The sequence below is a fragment of the Haemaphysalis longicornis genome, unplaced genomic scaffold, assembly GCF_048455015.1.
Source record: "Haemaphysalis longicornis isolate Haplotype H1 unplaced genomic scaffold, Haemaphysalis longicornis Haplotype H1 scaffold_6, whole genome shotgun sequence".
NCBI lineage: Eukaryota > Metazoa > Arthropoda > Arachnida > Ixodida > Ixodidae > Haemaphysalis > Haemaphysalis longicornis.
The window spans coordinates 153,015,324-153,038,283 of record NW_027526407.1 but is presented as its reverse complement, the minus strand read 5'-3'; the positions used below and the strand labels follow the sequence as shown (position 1 = coordinate 153,038,283).

Sequence of the window (22,960 nt, the reverse complement as noted above, 5' to 3'; positions counted from 1 at the left end):
CAATACATCAGTGTTGCTTGACGTAATTTTAAAACGTACAATACACATAGGCGGAGGCGCAAATATGCTTACACAATCGCATATGGAAAAGAAATTAAAATGATAATGTATTCCAATTTTGAAACAGCACTTCAACCAAAGCTTATATTATCAATACGCTGAGAAGACACTTCTAACGACACAGAGTTCACCGTCTCATCAGGTAACATATTCCAGTAAGAAATTGCTCGGGGAAACAAAGAAAATTTATGCAAATTAATGTAACTAATCGGTTGCCTAATAGTCTTCCCGTGATGAGTCCTCGCTGAATGTTTGAAAGGCTTTTGGATGTAGTTTTCCCGCGACAATTTGAAGTGACCGTAGTAAAGCTGATAAAGACATTTTAAGCTAGATATGACACTACGCTGCTCGAGTTTTTGGAGGTTTGCCCTATTACCTAAAGTGGTTACGCTCGAGTAACGCCAATAAACAGTATAAATGAAGCGCAAAGCTAAATTCTGTACTCTTTCAATTTTGCTTATCAAGTATTGTTGGTAAGGGCTCCAAATGACATCTGCATACTCCAACTTAGGTCGTACTAGTGCTTGGTAAGCGTTTAATTTCACAGCAGGAGGGGTATTGCGCTACTTTCTTTTCAAAAATGCCAATTTCTTAAGTGCACCCTGACAAACGTTATCAATGTGCGTTTCCCAAATAAGGTTACTTGTAAGTGTGACGCCTAGATATTTAACCTTATCAGATTTGTTGATGGTAGCATTACCTAAAGAATAAGTAAAGCTGAGGGGCCTCTTTTTGTTGCTGAATGTAATAGAAGTTGTCTTAGTAGCATTTATTCTTAAACCCCACTTTGTACACTTAAACCCCACTTTGTACCCCACAGCATTGTTTAATTTAGTTTGGTCATCTCGAGTATTAATAGCTGTGTATACCACGCAGTCGTCCGCAAATAATTTAATATGGATAGGGGGTTCAACAGTAAGATAAATATCATTTATATATACTAAAAAAAAAAGGAGAGGGCCCAGTACAAAGCCCTGTGGAACTCCAGAGTAGACGTCCAATTCTTCGGAGATACACTCATTAATGGCGACACACTGTGTTCTATTTCTTAAGTAACATTCTATCCATGTGACTACTTTTCGTTCAATGCCAATTGCGAGTAGTTTTGTAATCAGATCGGGATGGGGGACGACATCGAACGCCTTTGACAAATCTAGAAATATAGCGTCGGTTTGACCATTTGTATTAACTGTACTAAATAAATCATCTGTTATTTCTGATAGTTGGGTAACGGTTGATAAACCAGATCTAAAACCATGCTGTTTAGAATAAAGCAAATGGTTGTATTCTAGGTAAGTAATGATGGCCTTGTAGATAATATGCTCAAATAATTTGCAACAAGTACTCGTTAAGTAAACTGGCCTGTAGTTGTTAATTTCTAGAGGAGAGCCACATTTATGCACGGGAATAATTTTTGCCGAGCGCCAGTCATCGGGACTAGTCGAAGTGCGTAAGGACATAACGTAAATTTGATGTAGATATTTAGCTACCCACGCAGCATATCTACTTAAAAAAGTATTAGACAGTTTATCGGGGCCAGGTGATTTCTTCACGTCTAGTTTATGCAAAAGGCTCAGGACACCATCCTCTGTTATTTCTACTTCAGGCATAGGACAATCAAAAACATATGACGGCAGCGCAGCGTGCGAAGCTGTCCGCGTGAACACGAATAGGAAAAAGGCATTAAATTTGTTAGAAATGGTAGTCGCGTCAACAATACTTTCGCCTGAAACATTTATCTCCGAAATGCTTTGTTTATCTTTTGAGAGATAGCGCCAAAACGTTTGGGGTTGGTTGTTCATGAATTACTTCAAAGTAACGGAAAAGAAATGTTATTTTGCTAATCGCGTTTTTCCCTTCAGATTAGAAATAAGGCTTTGTAGGTCGCTTGTGTTACCACGTTTGCAACGTCGCTTAATTTTTGATTGATTGGTTGATTGTAGGGTTTAACGCGCCGACGCAACGCAGGCGATGAGCCGCGCCGTAGTGGAGGGCTCCGGATTAATTTTGACCACCTGGGGATCTTTATCGTGCGCCGAAATGTCGTACACACGGGCGTTTTTGCTTTTCGCCTCCATCAGAAAAGCGACCGCCGCGGCCGGGAATCGAACCCGCGACCTCGTGCTCAGCAGCACAACGCCTTAGCCACTGAGCCACAGCGGCGGGTCGCTTAATTTTTTTTTTCGTTTTAAATGAATCAATTCTCGCGAGAACCAAGGGTGTTCTCTATTAATGCGTTTTCGTTTTAATGGTACATACTCTCGCTCACAAAAGAAAACAATTTCTTTAAAGTCTGACCACATTTGTTTAACATCCGTGATTAGGATAAAACTAACAAAGCGCGATTCCAAATATTTTAAGACAGCATTGTCGTCCGCATGAGTGTAGTCTCTGACAAGAATTTCTGACGGTTTAGTAAAAAAACGTGCACCCGAGACAGGACATGACAAAGCAAGCAACTTGTGATCGGAAATCCCGTTTTCAACACTAACGGAGGAGCCTTGAAGAGAGCTACTAGCAAAGGCCAAATCAAGGAGTGATGAGGACGGGTCAACAACCCTAGCGTTTTTACGGCTTTTCACAGAGTACAGCGAGCTGTCTGGTGCCCAGCTGAACAGGGGGAAAAGCAAGGCGCTCCGCTTTGGCGCGTTCGCGTCGGACCTGCCTGGCGGCATTGAATGGGTTGCCCGAGTGAAAGTGTTGGGGGTTGTCTTTCGCGCGTCGGGCGAAGTGGCGAATGAGACATGGAGGCAGTTGAGAAAGGAAAGGCGGAGGCGCGGCTAGCAGTAGCTGCATCCTTCGACCTTTGTTCGCAGGAGCGCAGCTATGTGATAAAAGCCTGTGTGTCGGCAGCCTACTACTAAGTAGCGAGGGTGGCGCGGCCACCACGGCATGTACTCAGGAAACTGGGAACTATGTTCGGCTCCTTTTTCTGGGGTGGGAAAACTGAAAAAGTGGCCCGCACTTGCTTGCGACTTCCAAGCAGCATGGGCGGTTTAAGTATCCCCTGTTTAGAAACAATGAGTAGTCTCCTCGCAATAAGGAACTTGCTCAACCTAGCTAGTGATGAGGAATACCCGGGGCGAAAGCTCTTTGAGTTCTTCCTTGGCACTGACCGAGCATTGTTTTTCGATGGTCTGCGGGTAGGACCCTCAGCCGAGCAGCCACCCCCGTTTTATAAGCACGTCATAAAGTCGCTCAGAAATTTGAGAACGCAACTCCCTGACGTTGACGTCTTCAACACACCGCCGAGTAAAATTTGCGAAACCCTCGCAGTGACGCAGCTCACTCAGGACCAGCTCCGAAAGAGCAGGGCGGTAAGGTGGAAGCAGCTGACGGCCTCATTTTTACCGGCCGACGTGAGATATTTCAGCTGGCAACGCGGCTGGGGGGTCCTTCCCACGGCAGACCGCATCGCGAAATGGGGTGTGGCACCCTCCAACAGGTGCCCACAGTGCGGGCAGCGTGAAACCCTGCAGCACGCGATTTTCGATTGCAAGGTTGGAAAGACCTACTGGAAATGGTTAGCTCGGATGTTTGGACACAAACTCGACGCACGCACAAAGTCGCGCGACGCATTTGTTCTGTTTTTACTGTGCGTTGGTGCCCAGATCATCTGGAAAAGGCGCGGCTTTGCGGCTCTCAGAGCGCGGCCGCAAAAGTACATGTTTCCAATGCTTCGGAAAATGCGCTCGCGTCTATTCGATCACCTGGAGGCTGAGCTCGCCGCGCTGGGGGAAGAGCAGTTCCGTCAGCGGTGGTCCACTCGGTTTATCCATGTGGTAAACAAACAAATCGAAGTGTCTATTCTACCCTATTGACTGTTGTATTGATCTTGGCGTATTGTCGTGAACTTTCGAGGATGTGATCTACAGTGATCTTTCAGAGTAATTGTGCTTCTAATAGTGTGTGTACTAGTGAACGATGGAGAACTGTGGAGTGAACTGTATGTGTAGTGAGTGGTGTAGTAAGTGAAGTGATACATGCAGTGTGTATGGTTTAGGCGACCCGTGTAGTAGTTAGCACAGCGGGTCTTTGTATCGGCGATTAATAAATTTTCTTGGAGAAGTCAGCACTTTTGGACTCTTTGCCATCATGGGATAAATCAGACCAGTTTATACCCGGCAAGTTGAAGTCTCCTGTAACTATAATATTCGATCTGGAATTTGTATTTTCTGCAAGGTAGTCGTACATGGCTTCTAAATATTCGTGGGAAGCATTAGGTGGTCTGTATACGCCACCCAGAAGTATAGTTTTGCCAAGAAATTTAAGTTTACACCATACACTTTCGTGGTCACAAATGCCACCCAAAATAGTGAAACCAATGTTGTTTTGAATGGCGATGGCTACCCCCCCCCCCCCCCGTGATTCCCTGTCTTTACAAATAAGTTTATAAGTAGAGGGTACGACTTCCGAATCCTGCACACCTGCATGCAACCATGTTTCTGTAATTACTAAGACATGAGGATGATAACAGGATATTACGTCTGCGACTAAACCACATGTATTCACGATGCTGCGCGCATTGAGCGAGACAACTATGAGCACTTTGGTTACAGACTGTCATTTTTTATCGCGCCTTCGCTTGGCCACACGGGCAGGCGCAGCTGAATCAGGTTCAATCCGCTCCTGCGCAGCAGGCCGCGTGACTTCTACCCGGCAGTTCAGAAGCTCGTCCCAAGTGTAAACTTTGTCGTCTACCTTCAATTTATAAAAAGATAGTAAAACCTTCGCCCCATTAGCTTTTTCCTCAGCTGCAGAACGCCACAGCTTACCGCGCAAGTCACGTAGCCTTTTTGAGAAGTCCTCTGATACTTAAATCTCCGTTCCTTTTAGCTTAGGGCACGATGCCAGTATTTTCATTTTCTCAGAAAAATCAAAACGCCGCAGTATAACCGGCCGCTGTTTCTCAGCATGTTTGAAAACCAACCTGTGAATCCGCTCAATTGATTTAACTTCCACGCCAAGTAACTCTTTAAATACCTCTTGCTCAACTCTGTTTCGCAGGGATTTGTTGTCTTCGTTTGGTTCTTCACTTAAGCCATACATTATAACATTAGTTCTTCGACTACGATTTTCCAGGTCCTCGATCTTAGCTGACAGCTCTTCTACCAGTTCCTTTGTCCCCTTGCAGTGCACCTCGTGCTCGGCCAGCTTATCCTCACATTTTTTAAACGAGCAAGCTCCTTTTCCATCGAAGTTATCCTTTCCTGTACATTACCTATAGTTAATTCAACCTGTTTTAGATTAGCAGAAAGCGCGGTGAGCGTCTTATTGGTTTTTATTTGCTCTTTTAGTATTTTCTTCAGACTTTGGCTATTTACGCTAGCTTCAGACTCCAAATCCGAGGTCGGTCCGGGGTTTAGCTCTACGTCTCCAGATGTTAACAACAGCAATTTTATAACATGCAAGTAATCACACAACGACGCAAGCAGACTCTGTGGGCTCGGCAGCACGGTTAAGGTAAGTGAATCGTCCCTAATTGAATACACACAATATTTCTCACCAACCTGGGTGAAGAAATATAAGTTCATGAGCGTCCGTCCGTACGCGGTGCTGCCAAGCCCACTGAAAGGCTGCAGAAGCTGGCTCCGGGTTTTATGCCAAATCCGGGAAGTGTCCACTGACGTCACACTGGTGGCGAGATGGTGGCGAAACAGCACTCGAGGCACAGCCTGCCGCTCCATCGACGACGCTCCATCGAAGGAAAACTCCGGCGCAGGCGCGATGAAACTTGCTTGCGATAAAGGGATGTCAGTCGGTCGCCCCACGATGGAATCCACCCCCAGCAGGGCAATCTGGGTGAAGAAATAGAAGTTCATGAGCATCCGTCCGTACGCGGTGCTGCCAAGCCCACTCGTTTCTTCCTTTCACGGGGCTCTCTCTCTCTCCCTATATCTCTGCTATATTCTTACCAGTGTCTTTCAAAGCCGCCTTGTCCCTTCGCTCTTTTCTTACCTAGAGTGTCTCAATTCACGCACGTTCGCCGCAAGGGTGGAGACACGTGTACGTTGGCACCGCCATTTGGGTCACTCTCTGGCCGCTGCAGCAAGTCACTGTTGCAAGATCGCCGTATAATTTTCGCAGCAACATGGTTTACTCGCGAAGTTTGAATCGCCGTATGTATTTCGCGTTACTGGGCTCTTGTGGAAGACGAAAACAACTGTGCGTTGAGCAGTTTGACACAATAGCGACGGGAGATGACTGTACAAAGCGTGTCTCCGCTGTGTACAGCAATGCCGTTTTTTTATCTCCTCCTTTTACTATCCTTCGTTTCGGTTGGCCTTGGCAGTTTCGCACTCGCCTTTTTCCCTGCCAATTTTCGGACAACGTTGGCCTTATATCGCACCGCAATGCGTTAGGCAGGCGGGCTCTAAACAGCGCCGAAAAGCACAGGGACGGCACAGGGCCCCCGTGACCTTACGACACAACTACGAATTTTTACTTATGAAGTGACTGCACATAATGATCTTACAATGCGATCATTACCTGGTTTAAAGTTGCTCTGTCAAACCCATCCCTGTGACACGACAATTCCTTTTGTGCTACCATTCTAGCATCTGCGATGAATTTGCGCAGTTTACTCCTAACTAGTACTGATCAGCGGGATGCCCTTTTTGTCTGTCTCACGTGATTTTACTAATCGAAACCTTTATTTGATACACCCCACAACCTGGCCGCATTTCTTTGAATTTAAACCTAATTTATGACTTACATGACTATCTCATGAGGATAACGAGGAAGCATCTTTTATTTGGCGCAAGTGGCTCCCCTCATCAAGACTTTCAATTTGATACCCCATAGTCTGCGGTAGTATCACTTTGATTTTTAACCGAAACGATGACTTACCATGACTATGTCATGATTATGACAAGGAAAAAGTTTAATTGTCTCACGTGATTTCCCTCATTGAGACCTTCAGTTTGACACCCCACACGCCTTAGCGCTCATCACTTTGAATGTTAACCATATGTATGGCTCTTCATGACTGTGTCACGATTATAACCGAAAAGCAAGCAATTTATTATTTGTCCCACGCTAATCCTTCCGCCGAGATCTTCAGTTCGATACTCCACACACCACCCAATGAATTTTAAGGCACTGTTTGTCTCACCGTGACTATGCCATGATTACAACCAGGATGTATTTCTTATTGGTCCGACGTTATTTCCCTAATCGAAACCTCTAATTTGAGACCCCACATCCCTAACGGCCATCATTATGAATTCCAGCTCTTATTATGGCTCACCATAAGGAAGTCATAATTATCAGCCCTGAGCATTTTTGTTTGTTCCATGTGATTCCCCTCCTGGAGACTTTGAGGTGCCCTAGTAGCACACAACTTTGAATTTGAACCCATTCTGTGACTATCCATTTTGAATTTTAACCCAACCTGAGACTGTCCATGACGTCCGCGTAACACGGTTCGCCATTCGAAATTTTTTCTCTTTCTGACCTTAAAGTTTTTCAAAATTTTGTTTGATCAAATATGCCCATTTACGCTATTATAACTATTACAGGTTGAATTTCTGCGATATCTGCATTTTTGTGGAAATGCAGGGCGTTACACGGTCCTGGCTTGGTGGTAGAAGTACTCAGCAAAGAATTCTACACATTAAAAAAACAAAGGCATATTTATGATAGCCTCGCGCTTCAGCTACTCGTGAAGACAGTTCGCTTTGACACAACATGTTTTTTAGGATGCAGAGCAAGAATGCCCGCGGCCATAACCCTAAACCGCTTCTATGTAAATGAACTCAGCAGTGAGTGCGTGTCCCCTCGCCCAATGTTGTTTGTTTCTCCCCAGGGCCCCAGCACACCGTCGAGTCTGGACCCCCTCTGTCATGAACACGAACACGCAGCTTATATCAATAGTTTGGTATCCAACAAATACGTACAAATTGCAAGCAGCGCTAATCATCATGGCCAGCAGGTACAGCTGTATTAAATCTGCAGCGACAATTCTTTCCGACTTCGCAGGAGTTATGGTATCATGTCGTACCAAATGCGAGATTTGAGCTCAGGAGTTTGCTGCCGTGTAATTTTTACCACGCGCGATTATTAAAAATCTCAATGCTAATGAATTCTGAGTCCATCTGAGGTCGAGTAAATTCTGAGCACGAGTGAGTTCTGAGTCCGTTTGAGTTTTGAATTCACTTTGAGTTTTGAGTCCATTTTAAGTTTGAGTCCATGTTGAGTTCTGAGTTTTACACTTGCGTGCTGAGTTCTACACTTGAGTTCATGTTGAGTTCTGAGTTTTACACTTGCGCTGAATTATGGCGCGGTGACCAAAGGCGGACTGACCTCTTCATTGTTGCCGAGGCCGCCTGGTTGTACGTCTTCACTAAAGTCAGGTGCCAAACGGGCATCACAAGATGACGCGGCACACACACATAATGAAAGAACTCCACTGGACACAAGTTGGCGGCTTCATACATGCACCCACTGGGGATATCTCCCAGAGCGTTCAACACGTTTTTTGCGATCGCAATTTGTCGGTTTATGTGTGGCCATTTTGCAAGTGAAGCAGTTGGCTTGGCGGGACTTGGCTGGACTACAATAACCATTTGAGCAGCGCAACGTTGCCACGTGCTTTACAATACGGTGTACAGAATAAAAAAAATGTTTTTCGCAGCTCACGCTGTGATCCAATTTCTCAGCCTCGCGATTGCGAGAAAACGAATTTGGCTTCGCAATATAAATTATTAAGTTTACTATGGAGTATCACATTCAATGCCGTCGCCAGATTAGTGTTCTGACCTGAAAAAAAATAAATGCTATAATTGGCAGATGGAAAACTTAAATACTCTAACTTATTTTAGAAAGAAAGGAAAAATTATAATATTCCTTCCTGAGGACACGGGAGGACGCCTTCACACTACAGGACGCGCTGAAACAAACAACTTTACGGCTGATATTTTGAGGACATACTGAGTACCCCATTTAAAAAACCGTATGAGTACAATTGGCGGGATACATACTGAGGACATCCTGAGGACGCCGACGGAGGAGGGAGGACGTTTGTACCATTTGTGGACGTCATGAGTATGTTGTGTGTTGCCTGGGTGAGATCATGTTGGTAAAGGCTAGCGCCTCCCGCACAGTAAAAGCGTTTTATTTAGAAGCGTAGGGAGAAGCTGTCTTAGTTTGAATTAGGAAAGTTCGTACTTATGACGGTTAGGAGTAACAGCAATTGAAATTAAAATTAAAATTTATTCCGCAGCAATAAAATGTTACGAGGACAGGTAAAAGCTGAGAAAACAGCTTGAGAGGCCCCTACCCCCTGGAACACGGGGCGGCATACAAAGCATGCGGCTAAGCAATAAAAGCATCCTTAGGGAAACACATTGAGGTTTGGCATTGTCACTTGAACACTTATCAATGAAGATACAAGCACAAGTCTCCAGGGCACATCATTATACATTTATTAGGTGGAGTTCTAAATTCTCGTGTGACTGGAAAGCATAACTTCTGAAACGTACGCGACCTGCATCTTTGTTGGCAGCATTTTTCTCTCTGACGAGCGATCGCAGCGGACGGCCTTCTCCAAAGCTGAAAAAAGGAAGGGCTGCCACACTTCCGAACGGACCTGGTGGCATGCTCGCTGTGTCGGCTCTTGAGAGCGTGATGGCGCGTCGGCTCTCGTGGCCTGCACTATGGGCATCCGCCGAAACGCTGCCGATGCTCCTGTGGTGACTTGGCCGCCATTGTAACATGATGACATTGCTGTTGACAGCAGCGTGCTGGTATTTTTTTTCGAATGTGCGTCACCAGTTGATGGAGGGGCCCGAGCGCAGTGGGATATATGAGTATCAGCTTTGTAGGGAGTTTTGTAATCACAGAAGACGGGCCGCTTTTGAGCAGTAGCTCCACTGACGTGATCATGGGCCCCACGAATGGCTGCATGTGCAGTAGTGGCGGCGCTCGTGGTGCGGACAACAGATTCGAGTTTTCGTTTAATCTGGTGGTAACACCACCGCACGTTCTGAGTTGGATCGCTTTACTGACCCATGCATTAAAATATGTTTACAATTGTTGTAACCTTCGTGCAGTAATAGCATCGAAGGCTGTTTTAGGGCCAATCTGTTTTATTTTCCACGTGCACGAAACATTGAGACAAATCTGAGGTGCCGATGTTTTCCTTGCTCTTATAACTGCGATATATCATATAAAGGGTAGCGTAAGGTGGTCATAATTTTTTGTTCTTTTGCATTATTTTATGGGAGAATACTGCACACTTTTGCAGCGCATCGCTGCCTAGTTAGGTTTTCATTCATTTCCGACGCAATCACGTCAATTTGAAGCTGTACGTGTACTTCAGGCTCGATACGTTCCATGGCACAAGCCTTTTGTCAGCAGTAAGAGGAAGGAAGGGATAGCGCCACAGTGCGTAAGCGACTGATCGAAGCCATTCGAAAGCGTAAGACGGAAGCGAATTGCGAAATGGGTTGCCAAGCGTAATAGCCTGGGATAACTTGGCGCCGAAGGAAAGTGTTTCGGGGGTTCCATGTCGCATTATTGCTTTTGCTTTCCAAACCGTTGAGAAGTGCGCAGATGTACTCGAACCATCCTAAGATTTTTGGGTTAGTTGCGACGATACTACCGAACTGATCGTAGTCCGTTATTTCAATGTGGATGTTTTAAAAGTGTTAAAGGAGTGGCTAATGCGCTTCGTGGTAGAAATATTTGTATTGCAGCGCCATACCAGTCCGGCTTTACAGACCGCCCAGCGAATACCAAGAATGCGTCTGCAGTTTCGTACATTCCGATCAGGGGTATCATAGCGACAACAAAGCTGCTCTGACGTCGTTCCTACGCGACAATGACTTGACAGCTTAGCTGGTCATCCACATTTAGAGGGTGGATGGCCTTGAATTTGCTTCGCACTCGCCCATCCCGTTTGGCCTGCACTAATTAGATGAAGGCATGGTTCAGCTGTGCATTTCGCATTCGGGGCTCTGCCTCGATGAGGCAAGACCTACACTTATGCACGTACAGTCGCCAGCAAAAGTTTGCGGGATGTGCAGCGCGTGGCGGAGCGGCGCAAAACTGCATTGCTGCGCCATCTGCAGCCAGCAAGCGCCGGGTCGAGGCTCAAGGAACTGGCGTGTTAGGCGCGCTTTGCGCATGCCTGTCCTTTATTTGTCACCCGGCATCTCTGATCACTCGCTTGCCCGTGACATGCTTTCGATATTCGCGGCAGCCGCGGTGGCGCCGTGTGACCATCGCCGTCGTTCTGCTATCACTGGTGCTACGAAATACGCAGCCCGCGGCCACCGTCTGCGCGGCGCGCGACGTTGAATAAATCTTAGGCTATTTTTCAGACTATCAATGCAAAAGCCATATCGTGATCCATGTACAGTCGGTAAAACGGTTGTCTATAACAGCGATTTCGACTTCAATCAGCTACAACCAAAAACTGCCGAAACATACTCGTTCCAAACATATCGGAGGCAAAAGCGAAGGGCTAAGACTTCAGAATTACGCAGTAGTTTTATTCAAATCCCGCTCCGGCGGGGCAGGATAGGGCTGAGAGTACGAACGCTGTGTTACAGACAAGCCTTTTACCGGCTGTACGTAAAAAGACGGCGTGTCAGGCTGTTCGGTGGATTGAGACGTGAAATGACGTCATTCTTTAAAGTTAGTTACGACAGTTGCGGACACTCTGAACCCGGCCTTATCTTTCAAGAGTAACTGCCGGTTGAGTAGGAAATACATTTATTTTATTTTTAACCTAAGCACCGATAAACTGTCAGCTGACCCACAATTGCGGTTGTAGTCGTCTCAGGGGCTAATTATCACAAAATGTCCTTTTGGGTAGTTCCAACAAAACAAGAGGTACTGCCGTTTTCTGTAACTGTACCTCCTCCTTAATCTGTCATGTATTCAATGCCGTATCGTTTACGGCTTCCCTAAAAACTAATTATGGGAAGTAAATGTGATTCGGCGTAATGCTAACGGTCGTCCTCACGGCCAATTCCAGTATGATGTTTACATGAGACCTACATTACACTGAGAGCTAGATCTTTCCCCAGAAAGTTTGCTTTGCCCCATGATTAGATTTGACGCGCGACGTTTTTCTAAGCACCACATCGAGGTACGCAGTTTCCAACAGGTAGCCTTTATTAGCTCTTGTAAAATAAATTTAGTCGTGGACCATTACATCACTTCGAAGATAAGGTTTATTGAATGCTGCGCGCCGCGCAAACGGTGGCCGCGGGCTGCGTATTTTGTAGCACCAGTGATAACAGAACGACAGTGATGGTCACGCGGCGCCACCGCGGCTGCCACGAATACCGAAAGCATGTCACGGGCAAGCGAGTGACCAGAGATGCCCAGTAACAAATAAAGGACAGGCATGCGCAAAGCGCGCCTAGCCCGCCAGTTCCTTGAGCCTCGACCCGGCGCTCACTCACTTCAGATGGCGCAGAAATGCAGTTTTGCGCCGCTCGGCCACGCACCGCACATCCCGCAAACTTTTGCTGGCGACTGTAGAAAGTGGAACAGCTTTTTCGTAACCTAAATGGGCGGTCCTACTTTCGCAGGCAGTGGCTTATGCTCTCGTGAACAGTTATGCTAATGCACCACCGTCTTGCTGGAATGGTACGCCCTCAGTACGGGCTATTGTCATGTACATTGCAGTGCGCTGCCTCCTTCGATTGTTGTGGAAGGCAGCGATGGCAGCGGCAATGGCGTGTTGTGAACGCTGGTGGCGTCTTTTGCGCGCGCAGGTCCTCGCTGACGGCAGCCTGGTGTGGGGCAAGCTGAGCCGGAGCTCGCGCGCCTGGCCGGCTGTGGTGGTCCCTGCTTCGCTGTGTGGCAAGAGCAACGTGTTGCCGGGCCGCGTCATGCTCTGCTGGTTGGCCGAGTACAAGGTCTCGCAGGTACGGCAGATCCTCTTCGCACAGGCTCCACTTCGCTATAAGCTGCGCTGTGGAATAGCTGTCTGAGTAGGGCACTCTGGGGAACAACACCTATGGCCGTCTCCTAAGTCCTTACGCTACTCAATATGTCCACTCTACTCGGGCGAGTGGAGGGTGCCACAGTGATTTTGCATATGAAAACTGCTTTAGGAGATCTTGACGGGAGGAGGAATTCAGAATAGGCGGAAAATATCACTCTGGCCTTATTAGATATTTGTTGGCGCTGATAAGGCGAACGTCGTTGCCTCTTTCCGCCTTAAAAGGGCCTGTACAATGATACGCTTTTTATGGCAAACGTGAAGCGAATAGTCGAGGTGCGTAGGAAACTTACGAAGCAGTGCCGAGCAGAGGTCGGCGGAGTCGCTCATGAGATTGCTCACTCAGACCCATTGGGACTCAAGCTCGCGCGTGAGTTTGAGTTTGAGCAGCGTTGTGCTGCTGAGCTCGAGGTCACGGGTTCGATTTCCGGCCGCGGCGGCCGCTTTTCTGATGGAGGCTCGAGCGATGGCAGACCTTACTCAATAAGGCTTGACTTTGGGCTAGTTGGGTATGCATGACACCTTGAAAAACAGCGCAAAAACACGGACGTAGAGAGGTCTGTGTAACCTCTCTACGTCCGTGTTTTTGCGCTGTTTTTCAAGGTGTCAGACCTTACTGTCCAGCTCTGACCTCTCCATTCAGCAACAGATGGTGGCTCGAGGAGAAGAATTACTGGACACATATGGGTCCCGCGAAGAGGGAACCACCCCATCTGGTGCCTGCGCGCACCATTCTTTATTTGAAGCTCAGTTAAAGTGGTTCACTCACTCACTAAATGCAAAAACGCCCGTTTGTACGAGATTTCGGCGCACGTTAAGGATCCCCAGATGGTCAAAATTAATCCGGAGCCTTCCACTACGGCGTGCCTCATCGCCTACGTTGCGTCTGCGCATTAAACCCAATCATCATATCGAGCTTGAGCGCCAGTGAGTTTGAGCGCGTGTGAGCCCGACGGAGTTTGAGCCTGATTGAGTTTGGGCCCAAGTCATCCCGGTTGAGTTCGAGCCCGACATAGGTTGAGTATGCCTTGACCAAGCCTGAGTGATCCCTAGTGAGTCTGCGTTCACGTGAGACGGCATCAGTCCGGGAGAGACTGGGTGACGCGAATTCCCGTGACCCTGGGAGAGCTGAGCCAGCATTCGTGTAGGTATGGGCCTCAATGAATTTGCTCCAGCGTGAATGTAGGCCACAGTCGTGGACATAATATTCCATAATGAAGCAGAAGTAAATGTCACTTCAATGAGGGAATGAGATTATTATATTGCCCATGGCGAGATGCTAATTCTATTTCTTCCTAATGAATCACGTAACTATTCGCCACGAATAGTGTTGTGACCCGGAATGCTGTTGTGGCTGTGAGCGGAGGCATACCTCCTTGGAAACCGTGTACTGTCATGGGAAAATGAAAAGCGAACGCAAGAATTTAAAGCAGAGCACTCAAAATTGAAGAATGTGGTTCGTTGAGGCCAGTTATGGCATTATAAAAAATCACGTTTCCAAAGTTTGCGGCTCTTAGGAAGGCATGCAACACGTTTTCCTGCATATAAATAAATTGTGGGGAAGCGGGCGTAGTTTGTCTCGTCGGTCAACCGACATCCCTTGGCGGCTTAAGCGTGACGTCATCGGTAGGGCATCTGACGCCTTCGGCTGGATAGGGTTCATTCGTTTACGTTCCGTTGTTTTGAGAATGCTAAAATCGGTATCTCACGTACAAGCAGGCTCGAAAGCGTTCCGTTCGTTCTGAGTCCGCCTACCCGCGGTTGCATCCTCTTGTACAAAATGGTGTTCGTCGGCTGAGTCTCGATCGGAGCAGCGAGTGGCGGGGGTCTTGTTCGTGCCGGCTCGGACGTGCCGCATGCGCTGGCCGTGTCGTTGCTCGTTGACGGACCTACCTTTACGAGTGTAATGTCGTTCGTTCGCTGGTCTCGGGCTGGAGCAGCGGGCGCCGTAGAATTAGTACGTTTCGTTAGAGTTGAAACGCGTGCGCTGGGTCTTTTGTTGCTTGTAGCAAGGCTAATTTCTGCGGTTGTGACATTCGCTGTTAAAGTCCGGATAGCAGCAGCGGGACTGGAAGTTTCCTCCGTTTATTGCTAGCTTGGTCGCGTTCCGTGCGCTGTGCATTTCTTACGCCGTGGTCAGCTCCAGCGGTCCAAGTTGGAGGTCGGTCGTCACGTCTGGTGGGTTTCGTGCGCTGTGCGTCTCATTTGTCCTGGGAAACTCTCCTAAGCTTGTGCTGTCGTTGGCCACATATGGTGCGTTTCGTGCGCCGGGCGTCTCGCTCGTCGTGGCCATGTCAAGCAATCCAGGTGCAATGTCGTGGGTTGCGTTAATCGGAGCCGTGACAGCACTTGCGGGAAATGTCGTACGTACGGGCTCCGTTTCTTTCCACGCTTTGTGGTTTTTTTTTCGTGTAGGTCCGGACCGGACGAGCAGGTACCAGACACGTTCTGCGTTTTGGTTCACGCGCGCTGCGTACGTTGCACATCTCGGTGCTTGTGGCTGGAAAGACCTGCGCGTGGGTGATATATCTCGTCCATTGGCTCGGAATCGGAGCAGCGGGTTCTTCGGCACTTTACTAAAGCGGTACTTTAATCAAATCAAGGTTCCTAATGGCAACAAGGGGGCAATTGGTAAGCACACAAACTATCTGCGAATCTGCTATTCGAAATGTCATCGAAACACGGTAGTCTTCTGTAGCCCCTGCCGCGTAACGGTCCTCACGAGGTGCACGTGATCGTAAGCCAGGCGTAAGCCAGGCATCATCCGAGCGTACGTGTGGGCTTCCGCCACGTGAGGATCTCCTAATAAATACAAAGAAAACATTACGAGCGCACCTGATCTTGCGCCTCTTGAGGAGAACCCGACGTCGGCCAGGTCGACTTTCGGGAACACTGTCCAGCGTTCGGGGCGTCACAGACGCCGAGTTTGCGCTACAGGCGTCGAGTTCGAAAGCCGATTGCCGCGGGTGCTAGCGCGTGGTAACGCGCTCCACTTCGGGAGAGATGTGGGAGAGAAAAAGGTCCGGGTCAGCCGATCATGGAGAATTTTCTGGGGAAAGTTTTAGAATCCTTGTTGTTGTTGTTGAGCACGTTTATTTCACATTTTCATGCCAATCTAAGCTTCTGTAAAAAAAAAGTAAATGTTTTGTCGTTTTATCACTGGCTTCGGTCGTGACGGGCTGTAGTTCTGGCAGTGTGTCCGAGCCGTGAACCCGTGGCAGCAGCTTCTGCGTCATCGATAAACTAGTTAGTGACCTTCAAAGTTCGTTGGTGACTGCTGCAGTTGTACACGGGAGTGGTGCATCCCAGCTCTGAAGGGAGTTCAGCCTTATCTCACTCGGGAGTGAGGCCAGGGCCCGAGCTCTGGGAGCCAAGTACAGCGGCAAGAACCTCCAGATCAGTCCGGGTTCCACATGTGCTGCACATTCCAGTGTTCGGCTGGTCGAGGAAACGGCTGCTTTCCTTGCGTCGGAAGCGCTGCAAAAGGTAGGGGGTAAGCAGGGTGCTAGTCTGTACCCGCCGGAGCGAAACTTGCTGCCAGCGGGTACCAGCCTTGCGAGGAAGTGGAGGGATATTAAGTGGATTGCACGCGCTGCGTGGAAAACTGCATCGGTGCTGCTCGGCAAAAGATACTGTTATTGCGTGATCTAGCCACTGATTGCGCGTCTCCACGTAGTCGGCTAACCGGCTGGAAAATCGCTCGGGTGCTTTCGACTGCGCCTATAGAAGTAAAGCGCACGCTAGTCGATGGGCCCGGTCGTTTCCTGGTATTCCGGAGTGTCCTGGGATACAGGGTACATGAAAGTCGTGTCCCGAGCACGGAGGTCGCTAACGTGGAGACGAAGTTTCTTGACAAAGACGCTAGTTGTGCGACTGTTTGGCACACACGATAGGCTTCCTGCGAGTCCGTTTAGACTCGGTAGGGATGGGAGCAATCATCCTCTGTTCGGTGTTGAACCAAACTGACGTGCTCGGAAAAATCTACACTCAACTTTTTTTCCTCCCATATAGGCCTCCTGCGCTGGAGTTTTGGCGACAGGCAGCGCCCCTAGCGGCCAACGGCTCTGGGTAGTACAAAAGCAGACGACCCTCGCCGCCCTCCATGTGTTTTCAATTACAAGCCAGAGTGAAAGTTGGTTGTGGTGCTTTGTGGCGATGTTTAAATGACTGCATATTGTATGAAATAGCCCTTAAAGTAGTTGCAGAGGCTAAACAAAATAATATCCGCTAAAAGAAGCCGATTTGTCGGCTTTCTTTTAGCGAGCTTTCGCGATGGTCGCGGCGTGGGACAGTATCGCCAGGTCGGGTGGTTTAACTGTTTCACGACAGTTACAGTTTTTTCTTCTTGCGTGCGGTCGACAAAGGAAAGTTCACGAGTAGCATAAACACGGAACGCTGCTCATCCTATATCCTGAGGTAACTGCAAAAGGTTGCTTCAGCGGGAGCATGCAAGCGAACGCAAGAATTGTGCAGCCGACTCAGCTGACACTGCTGGCCTGGCACCGCCTTTGAAACGAGTGGAAATTTTACTTCGTATTTTCGCAAACTAAATGATTCTTGCGTAACGTTTTACGCCGCACGATTTACGAACGGGAGGGTACATGTATACTAGCGAGTAGGTGGGGCAATAGCGCCAAATGAATAAATTAAGCGCTAATAAAGGACGCAAAACATGCACCAAATCACACGCCCGCTGCCTGCAGAGATGTGTACTTCTATAACACCACATAACACAGCATAACATAGCACAGCCGCATACACGGCGCGGGGCCCCGAATATTTACATACGATCATCACTGACTGTCGGTTTTCTAGTGCAGGGGTCGTCGAATCTGAACGCCGACACGCCAGTTTTGACTTCAAATGGAGTTAGACAGCGAGGCAAGAACAGAGAATTGGCGTCCTCCAGTTGAATTGCACCCCCATCTTCACACTTCGCCAGATATTATTGTCAAATATTATTAGAAATTCGCTGAATTTTTTCTCTTTGCATTCAAAGCCCCCCTCCTCCCCTCCCCCCCCCCCCTTTCGATTTGCCGTCCAGCCCTCCGCCGTGTCGGCTGCATGGAACTCGGCCGTTGCTGACCCTCATTCTAGGCTATTAAGTGCGAACTGGGAATGTATACTGCAAGAGTGTAATTAAGTAAAGCGAGAGCAAACAAGGAAAGCGAGCGGCCTCTTAGTTCGCCCGACCACTTTGTTTTACGGCCACTAATTTCGGAATCGCAAAACAGATTTCACGCCTCTGACGGTCGCGGCAATTTGTCACTGAGACACGCAAACAAAACGGCAAGCTAACGCTGCACCGTGTAATCGTAACGGCGACGCAAACGAGCACTGTTTAATGAAAGTGCACGCATATATTGTGCAGGTACGCAAAAGAGCGGCGCACCGCAGCAGGCGAGCCTGCGGTCCGCCGGACTCGCTGGCTTTTTAAAGCGCGATCATCACCGATTGCGTCACTCTTGGCTGTTTTTGAGAAGTCTTTGTCACTAGAGTATAAGTTTAAACTAGAAATTTCACTTAAAATTTCACTTCGTACGCCCATCGATCGGTGAACCTGCGAGTAGCAGACGCCGTCACGGTCCCGGCACTTTCGTCGGCGCTGTAAACGTGTTAAGCGCTGCAAAGCTTTTTCCCCTATTGCCAAGTTGATCGCTGAAATAGATCGGACGCGTCGGGGATGAACTGGTGACCACGTCGCAAAATAATCGGGAGCGTCGAGCTCATTTTGCTTCTATCAACACGGGATCCTATGGGACCCGCGCAGCTTTGTACTACCCGGAAGTACTGCCCGGAAGCCGCTTGCGCAGCGCCCCCTGGGCAGCGCAGGAGGCCTATACTCCCTAGAGGTTCTTTTTCGCCTGCCCTCTAGTGGTCCTCCTTGTAGGAGTTTTTTTACTACATGGAACAGGGAGGTTTTGTTTACCTCCTCAAAACAGGGCGTTTTTAGGTTATAGAAAGGAGGTATTTAGGGAATGTTAAGAAATGTTCGGGAGAATTTAAGGTGGTCAAAATGGAGTAATCTTTACTTCCTGAAGGGCGTTTTTATGTGGTTTATGGAATTTTTAGGCGTTTGAATAGGAGCCTATTATGGCTCCTTTTGGAAGTACTTATCTTAGTTTAGGGGCGTTGTTAGGAGGTTCAAGGGAAGCATTTACTTCTTTTGAATGGAGTTCGACTAAAGCTTGGGGAGTTTTGTAGGCCTTCCGAAAGGAGGTTTTCAAGGCCTCAAAGGAGAATTTCTAGTTCCCTGCGGGAGTGGTGATTTCACACGGTTTTTGTCGATTACAGGTTTATTTCAAACGAACTTTCGCAGACAAGTTTACATGGTACATGGTGTACACAAGGAGGTTCCGAAATAAATACTTATGGCGATTTCATATTAAAAATCACAAATGGTACATTGCTAAATAACACGCCAGTTAGGAATTGAAGACAGCAATACGATGCTAGTTGAACAAACCGTAGAAACAATATTACTACAAGAACTGGAAATACGCGAAAAACAATGATAGGCACAAACACAACCGCATGGTAAGTGAAATCATTATAGAATACTAGCGGATCGAGATCGCGTCAGTACTTATCAGAACTTATCAGTACGCATCAGCGCTCAGTACACAGTGAAAAAAATAGCTGCAGTGGTTTACAACAACAAAAAAACTTCAGTAGGTGGTGAAATGAGCGAGAGCTGTCTGCTAGTTGAACAGATTGTAGAAACAATAATAATACAAAAACTGGAAATACTTGAAAAACAGATAGGCACAAACACAACCGCATGGTAAGTGAAATCATTATATAATACTAGAGGATCGAGAACGCGTCAGTATTTATCAGAACTTATCAGTACGCATCAGTACTAAGTACACAAAGTGAAGAAAAAATGGTTGCAGTGATTTACAACAACAAAACAATTTTTCAATTTGTGGTGAAATGAGCGAGAGCTGTGCAACGATTTGATATTGAAAGGTAACAAGCATTTTGTAGGTGGTAAAGGCACAAGAGACAAATGATGTAGGAGACAGACTGCAGTGAGATAGCTATGGATAAATGAGTAATATAAAGAATAAAAAATATGCTGCGGAAAATACCAGTGCGTTTTGGTAAAGACACAAATGCGCCAAGAAAAGTGACCGAGTCTGACGGGTTAATTGCAATGATATAGAACAGAATGGGTGGTATGGCGACAGCTTCTTTAGAGTGAGCCATGAAATTTGTGTTTCTCGGATAATTTTTAGTTGATTCATTTCGCACCAGTTGCCAATATTATTTAGATAATTGTTTCAAGTTAAATTAGTTTGTTAATATTATTGCTTCACTGAAAGATAGCTGTATTATGAGAATACAGAACGGCCCATCAAATGTCCTCTTTTCAGTAAAAAAAGAAAAAAGAAAAAGTGAGAAATATAATAAGGAATTCTTTTTGTCGACTATCGAATGATTACAGGATTGAAAACAAATATTAGTGAGCGATATTGATGCGATAAAAGTTAATTAGTTCTAAATCCTTCACACGTGGTTTGGTGCAGGCAAGGTCCAAAAAGGTATGTTCCACAAACGTTAGAGCTGTGTGCCTTCTTGGGATATTGAATGTTGAAAACCCAGAACGATGCAAACAAACTACACAGTCCTCCCAGTAATGATGATGCAGTCAAGACACGCTGGCCATCGATGTGGAGGCTAACTTCCCCGTTCACGGAATGCAGGCAGGGAGTCAGAGGAACATCTGCCTGAAAAAGCAAAAAAGAAGAAAATGCCCCACACGTAAAATTCAAAACAGACACTAGGGTAAAAGAACTTAATAATTCGGTACAGTAATAAAATTGTAAGGCCAGGTTCAATGAGAATTCCAGTACCTAAATTAGGAATGCAAAGGCTTCAAAAAACCAAGTGCCAGTACATTAACCATCGTGGCTTTTGCAGCAATAAAAAAGCTATTACTTCCGCACAATATACTCGAGCAGAACTTTAAATGACAGTGAAGATAAAATGCAAGTCTCGGTAGGTTGATAGATTAGTTTTTGTTTTTGACTGAAAAACACTTTGGTATTGCATGATTTTGTTAAGTGCTGTTTCTTGCTTTAAGATGCCAGCTTGCATCTATTCAAGTGAGTGGGCACACAGTTAAAGATGCAAACCCTTACACTGCCTCTCTCCTACCATGGTGGCTCACTTTCATAGAAAAAATGCAGCTTTTGCGAGCTGGACGGCTGTTGCAAGCCGTGGCAATACTCACTTCAGCTGGAGGGGCCAACTTGGTTTCCGAATGCAGCCTTGCCTGGTACAGCACAGCCTATCCTGCCTTAAGATCTATGAAGTCATTCAACTCGATCATGTATCAGGATCTGCCGAAGAAAATCGTGTCAGCAAATAATGAATTCATGCCGGACAGGCACCCACTGTTTCAGTTATACTTGCAGATACCTCCACCTATTTCCCTCCTGGTGTTACATCCAAAGCTAATTTGTTAGGCTTGTCTCATGAAGTATGGTCATCTGTCATAACACAGCTAGTCATACAGGAAAGTCCTTCACTGGGTCAGAAAACACTTGCTTATTTTACAGTAGTAATAAACTAGGCGACTCTGTCATCCGTATTCTGACACCTTAATATTCTGTGTCACCGAGCTGACAAGCATGATTGGTGCATAAGGTCATTTGTAGCCGCAGCCGTTACTACAGCCTTGTTAGCTAACGTAAACCTCATTCATGGCACCAAATTACTTGTGATTGCAGGGCAACAAAACAAAAAAAAACAGCTGAAATGGAAACGCTATTCTCGCAAACTTACCAACGCTGCATGCCACACACACCTGCCTTAGTTACTTTACTGTGATTGTAGAAGTTTCCGTCACGCAAAACTACAGTGCACGTTTTGGAGCTGCAAGCTCCGTGTCAAAATCGAGTGTCAGATGAATCGAGTAATTTTTGTGTATGGTCTTACTATTGATTATGACAAAGTTATTACCAACAAAAGAAGAGTGTGTGCATTGTTCTTCTAAAAAAAATGATGTCCTTTTTTATGCCCGGCAGACTTGTGTCATGCTACGGCAAACTCGGTTCCCTTCCATAAGGGCACGAATTTGTGTTTTTAATTACGTGGCCTTAGCTGGCGACTGACGGGCCCCAATTGTATACAGACCCCTCATTATCATCCGAAAGAGAATAAAAACATTTCGGTTTCGAACCACGTCGCCGCCGTGGTCCACTTTATATGCATTTATTCGTTCGATAGGCTCATAGCATCTGTTACGCATGTCACCGTTTACTTAATAGGGTACGCTGTTAGATGTGAAGAGTCGACTCAAGCGAGCAAACAACCCCACCGAATCTACAGGGCACAGTTTTCGAAGGGGGTGGCCGTCTGATCTGCGGCTTTCGCCGACCAGAGCGCTAAGAATGAGTCAGAGCCTTGAACGAAAACAACACAAAGACTTATACTTGGACAGGCAAGCCATCAGGAGCGTTAACAAATAGATATTACAAAGTAGAGCAGTTAACTAAAAAGAACACGAGCAGTTCGATGCATATGAGAGACAGAGTCCCACAATATTCACCGACCGGGCCCGACGATGCACCGCTGTCGGAGGCGATTCGGCTACCTGAGTAACCGTCACGTTGCTTTGAAACGAAGCCGCGCGCGACAAACGATTTCATCTCGAATGCCCTGTTACAAACCGGCCTACAAAAGAATGCGAATGCATACCGCAAAAGCCACAAACAAGTACAATAAAACGAGCGTCCGCTTTTTTTCTTTGCCCGTGCGTGTACGTGCTGTGTGCGGCACAGGTACTTCGCAGTTAACCCTATCCAAACGTTTGACAAACGCATCGACTGATGACAGACCACTTACCAGCGAGCTGTCCACAGCTGTTGCCGTATCCAAATGTTGTTAGCGGCCGTTCGTCCTGTGACAGGGGCACATAAAAATCTTTCC

The 22,960-nt window shown here is 47.0% G+C and overlaps 1 protein-coding gene and 1 pseudogene across 1 annotated transcript in view; one reads left to right on the top strand and one right to left on the bottom strand.

The window, feature by feature from the left end:
- Positions 1-4,623: 4,623 nt before the first annotated feature.
- On the bottom strand, positions 4,624-5,594 carry LOC144143308 (uncharacterized; annotated as a pseudogene).
- Positions 5,595-12,526: 6,932 nt separating this feature from the next.
- The window catches only part of LOC144143307 (DNA (cytosine-5)-methyltransferase 3A-like), a 268,623-nt gene continuing 258,189 nt past the window's right edge, over positions 12,527-22,960 (top strand). The window contains exons 1-2 of the mRNA XM_077675079.1: positions 12,527-12,663; positions 12,792-12,944. Coding sequence (XP_077531205.1) covers positions 12,634-12,663; positions 12,792-12,944 — 183 coding nt within the window. The 5' untranslated portion in view covers positions 12,527-12,633. The remainder of the gene's footprint in view (positions 12,664-12,791; positions 12,945-22,960) is intronic.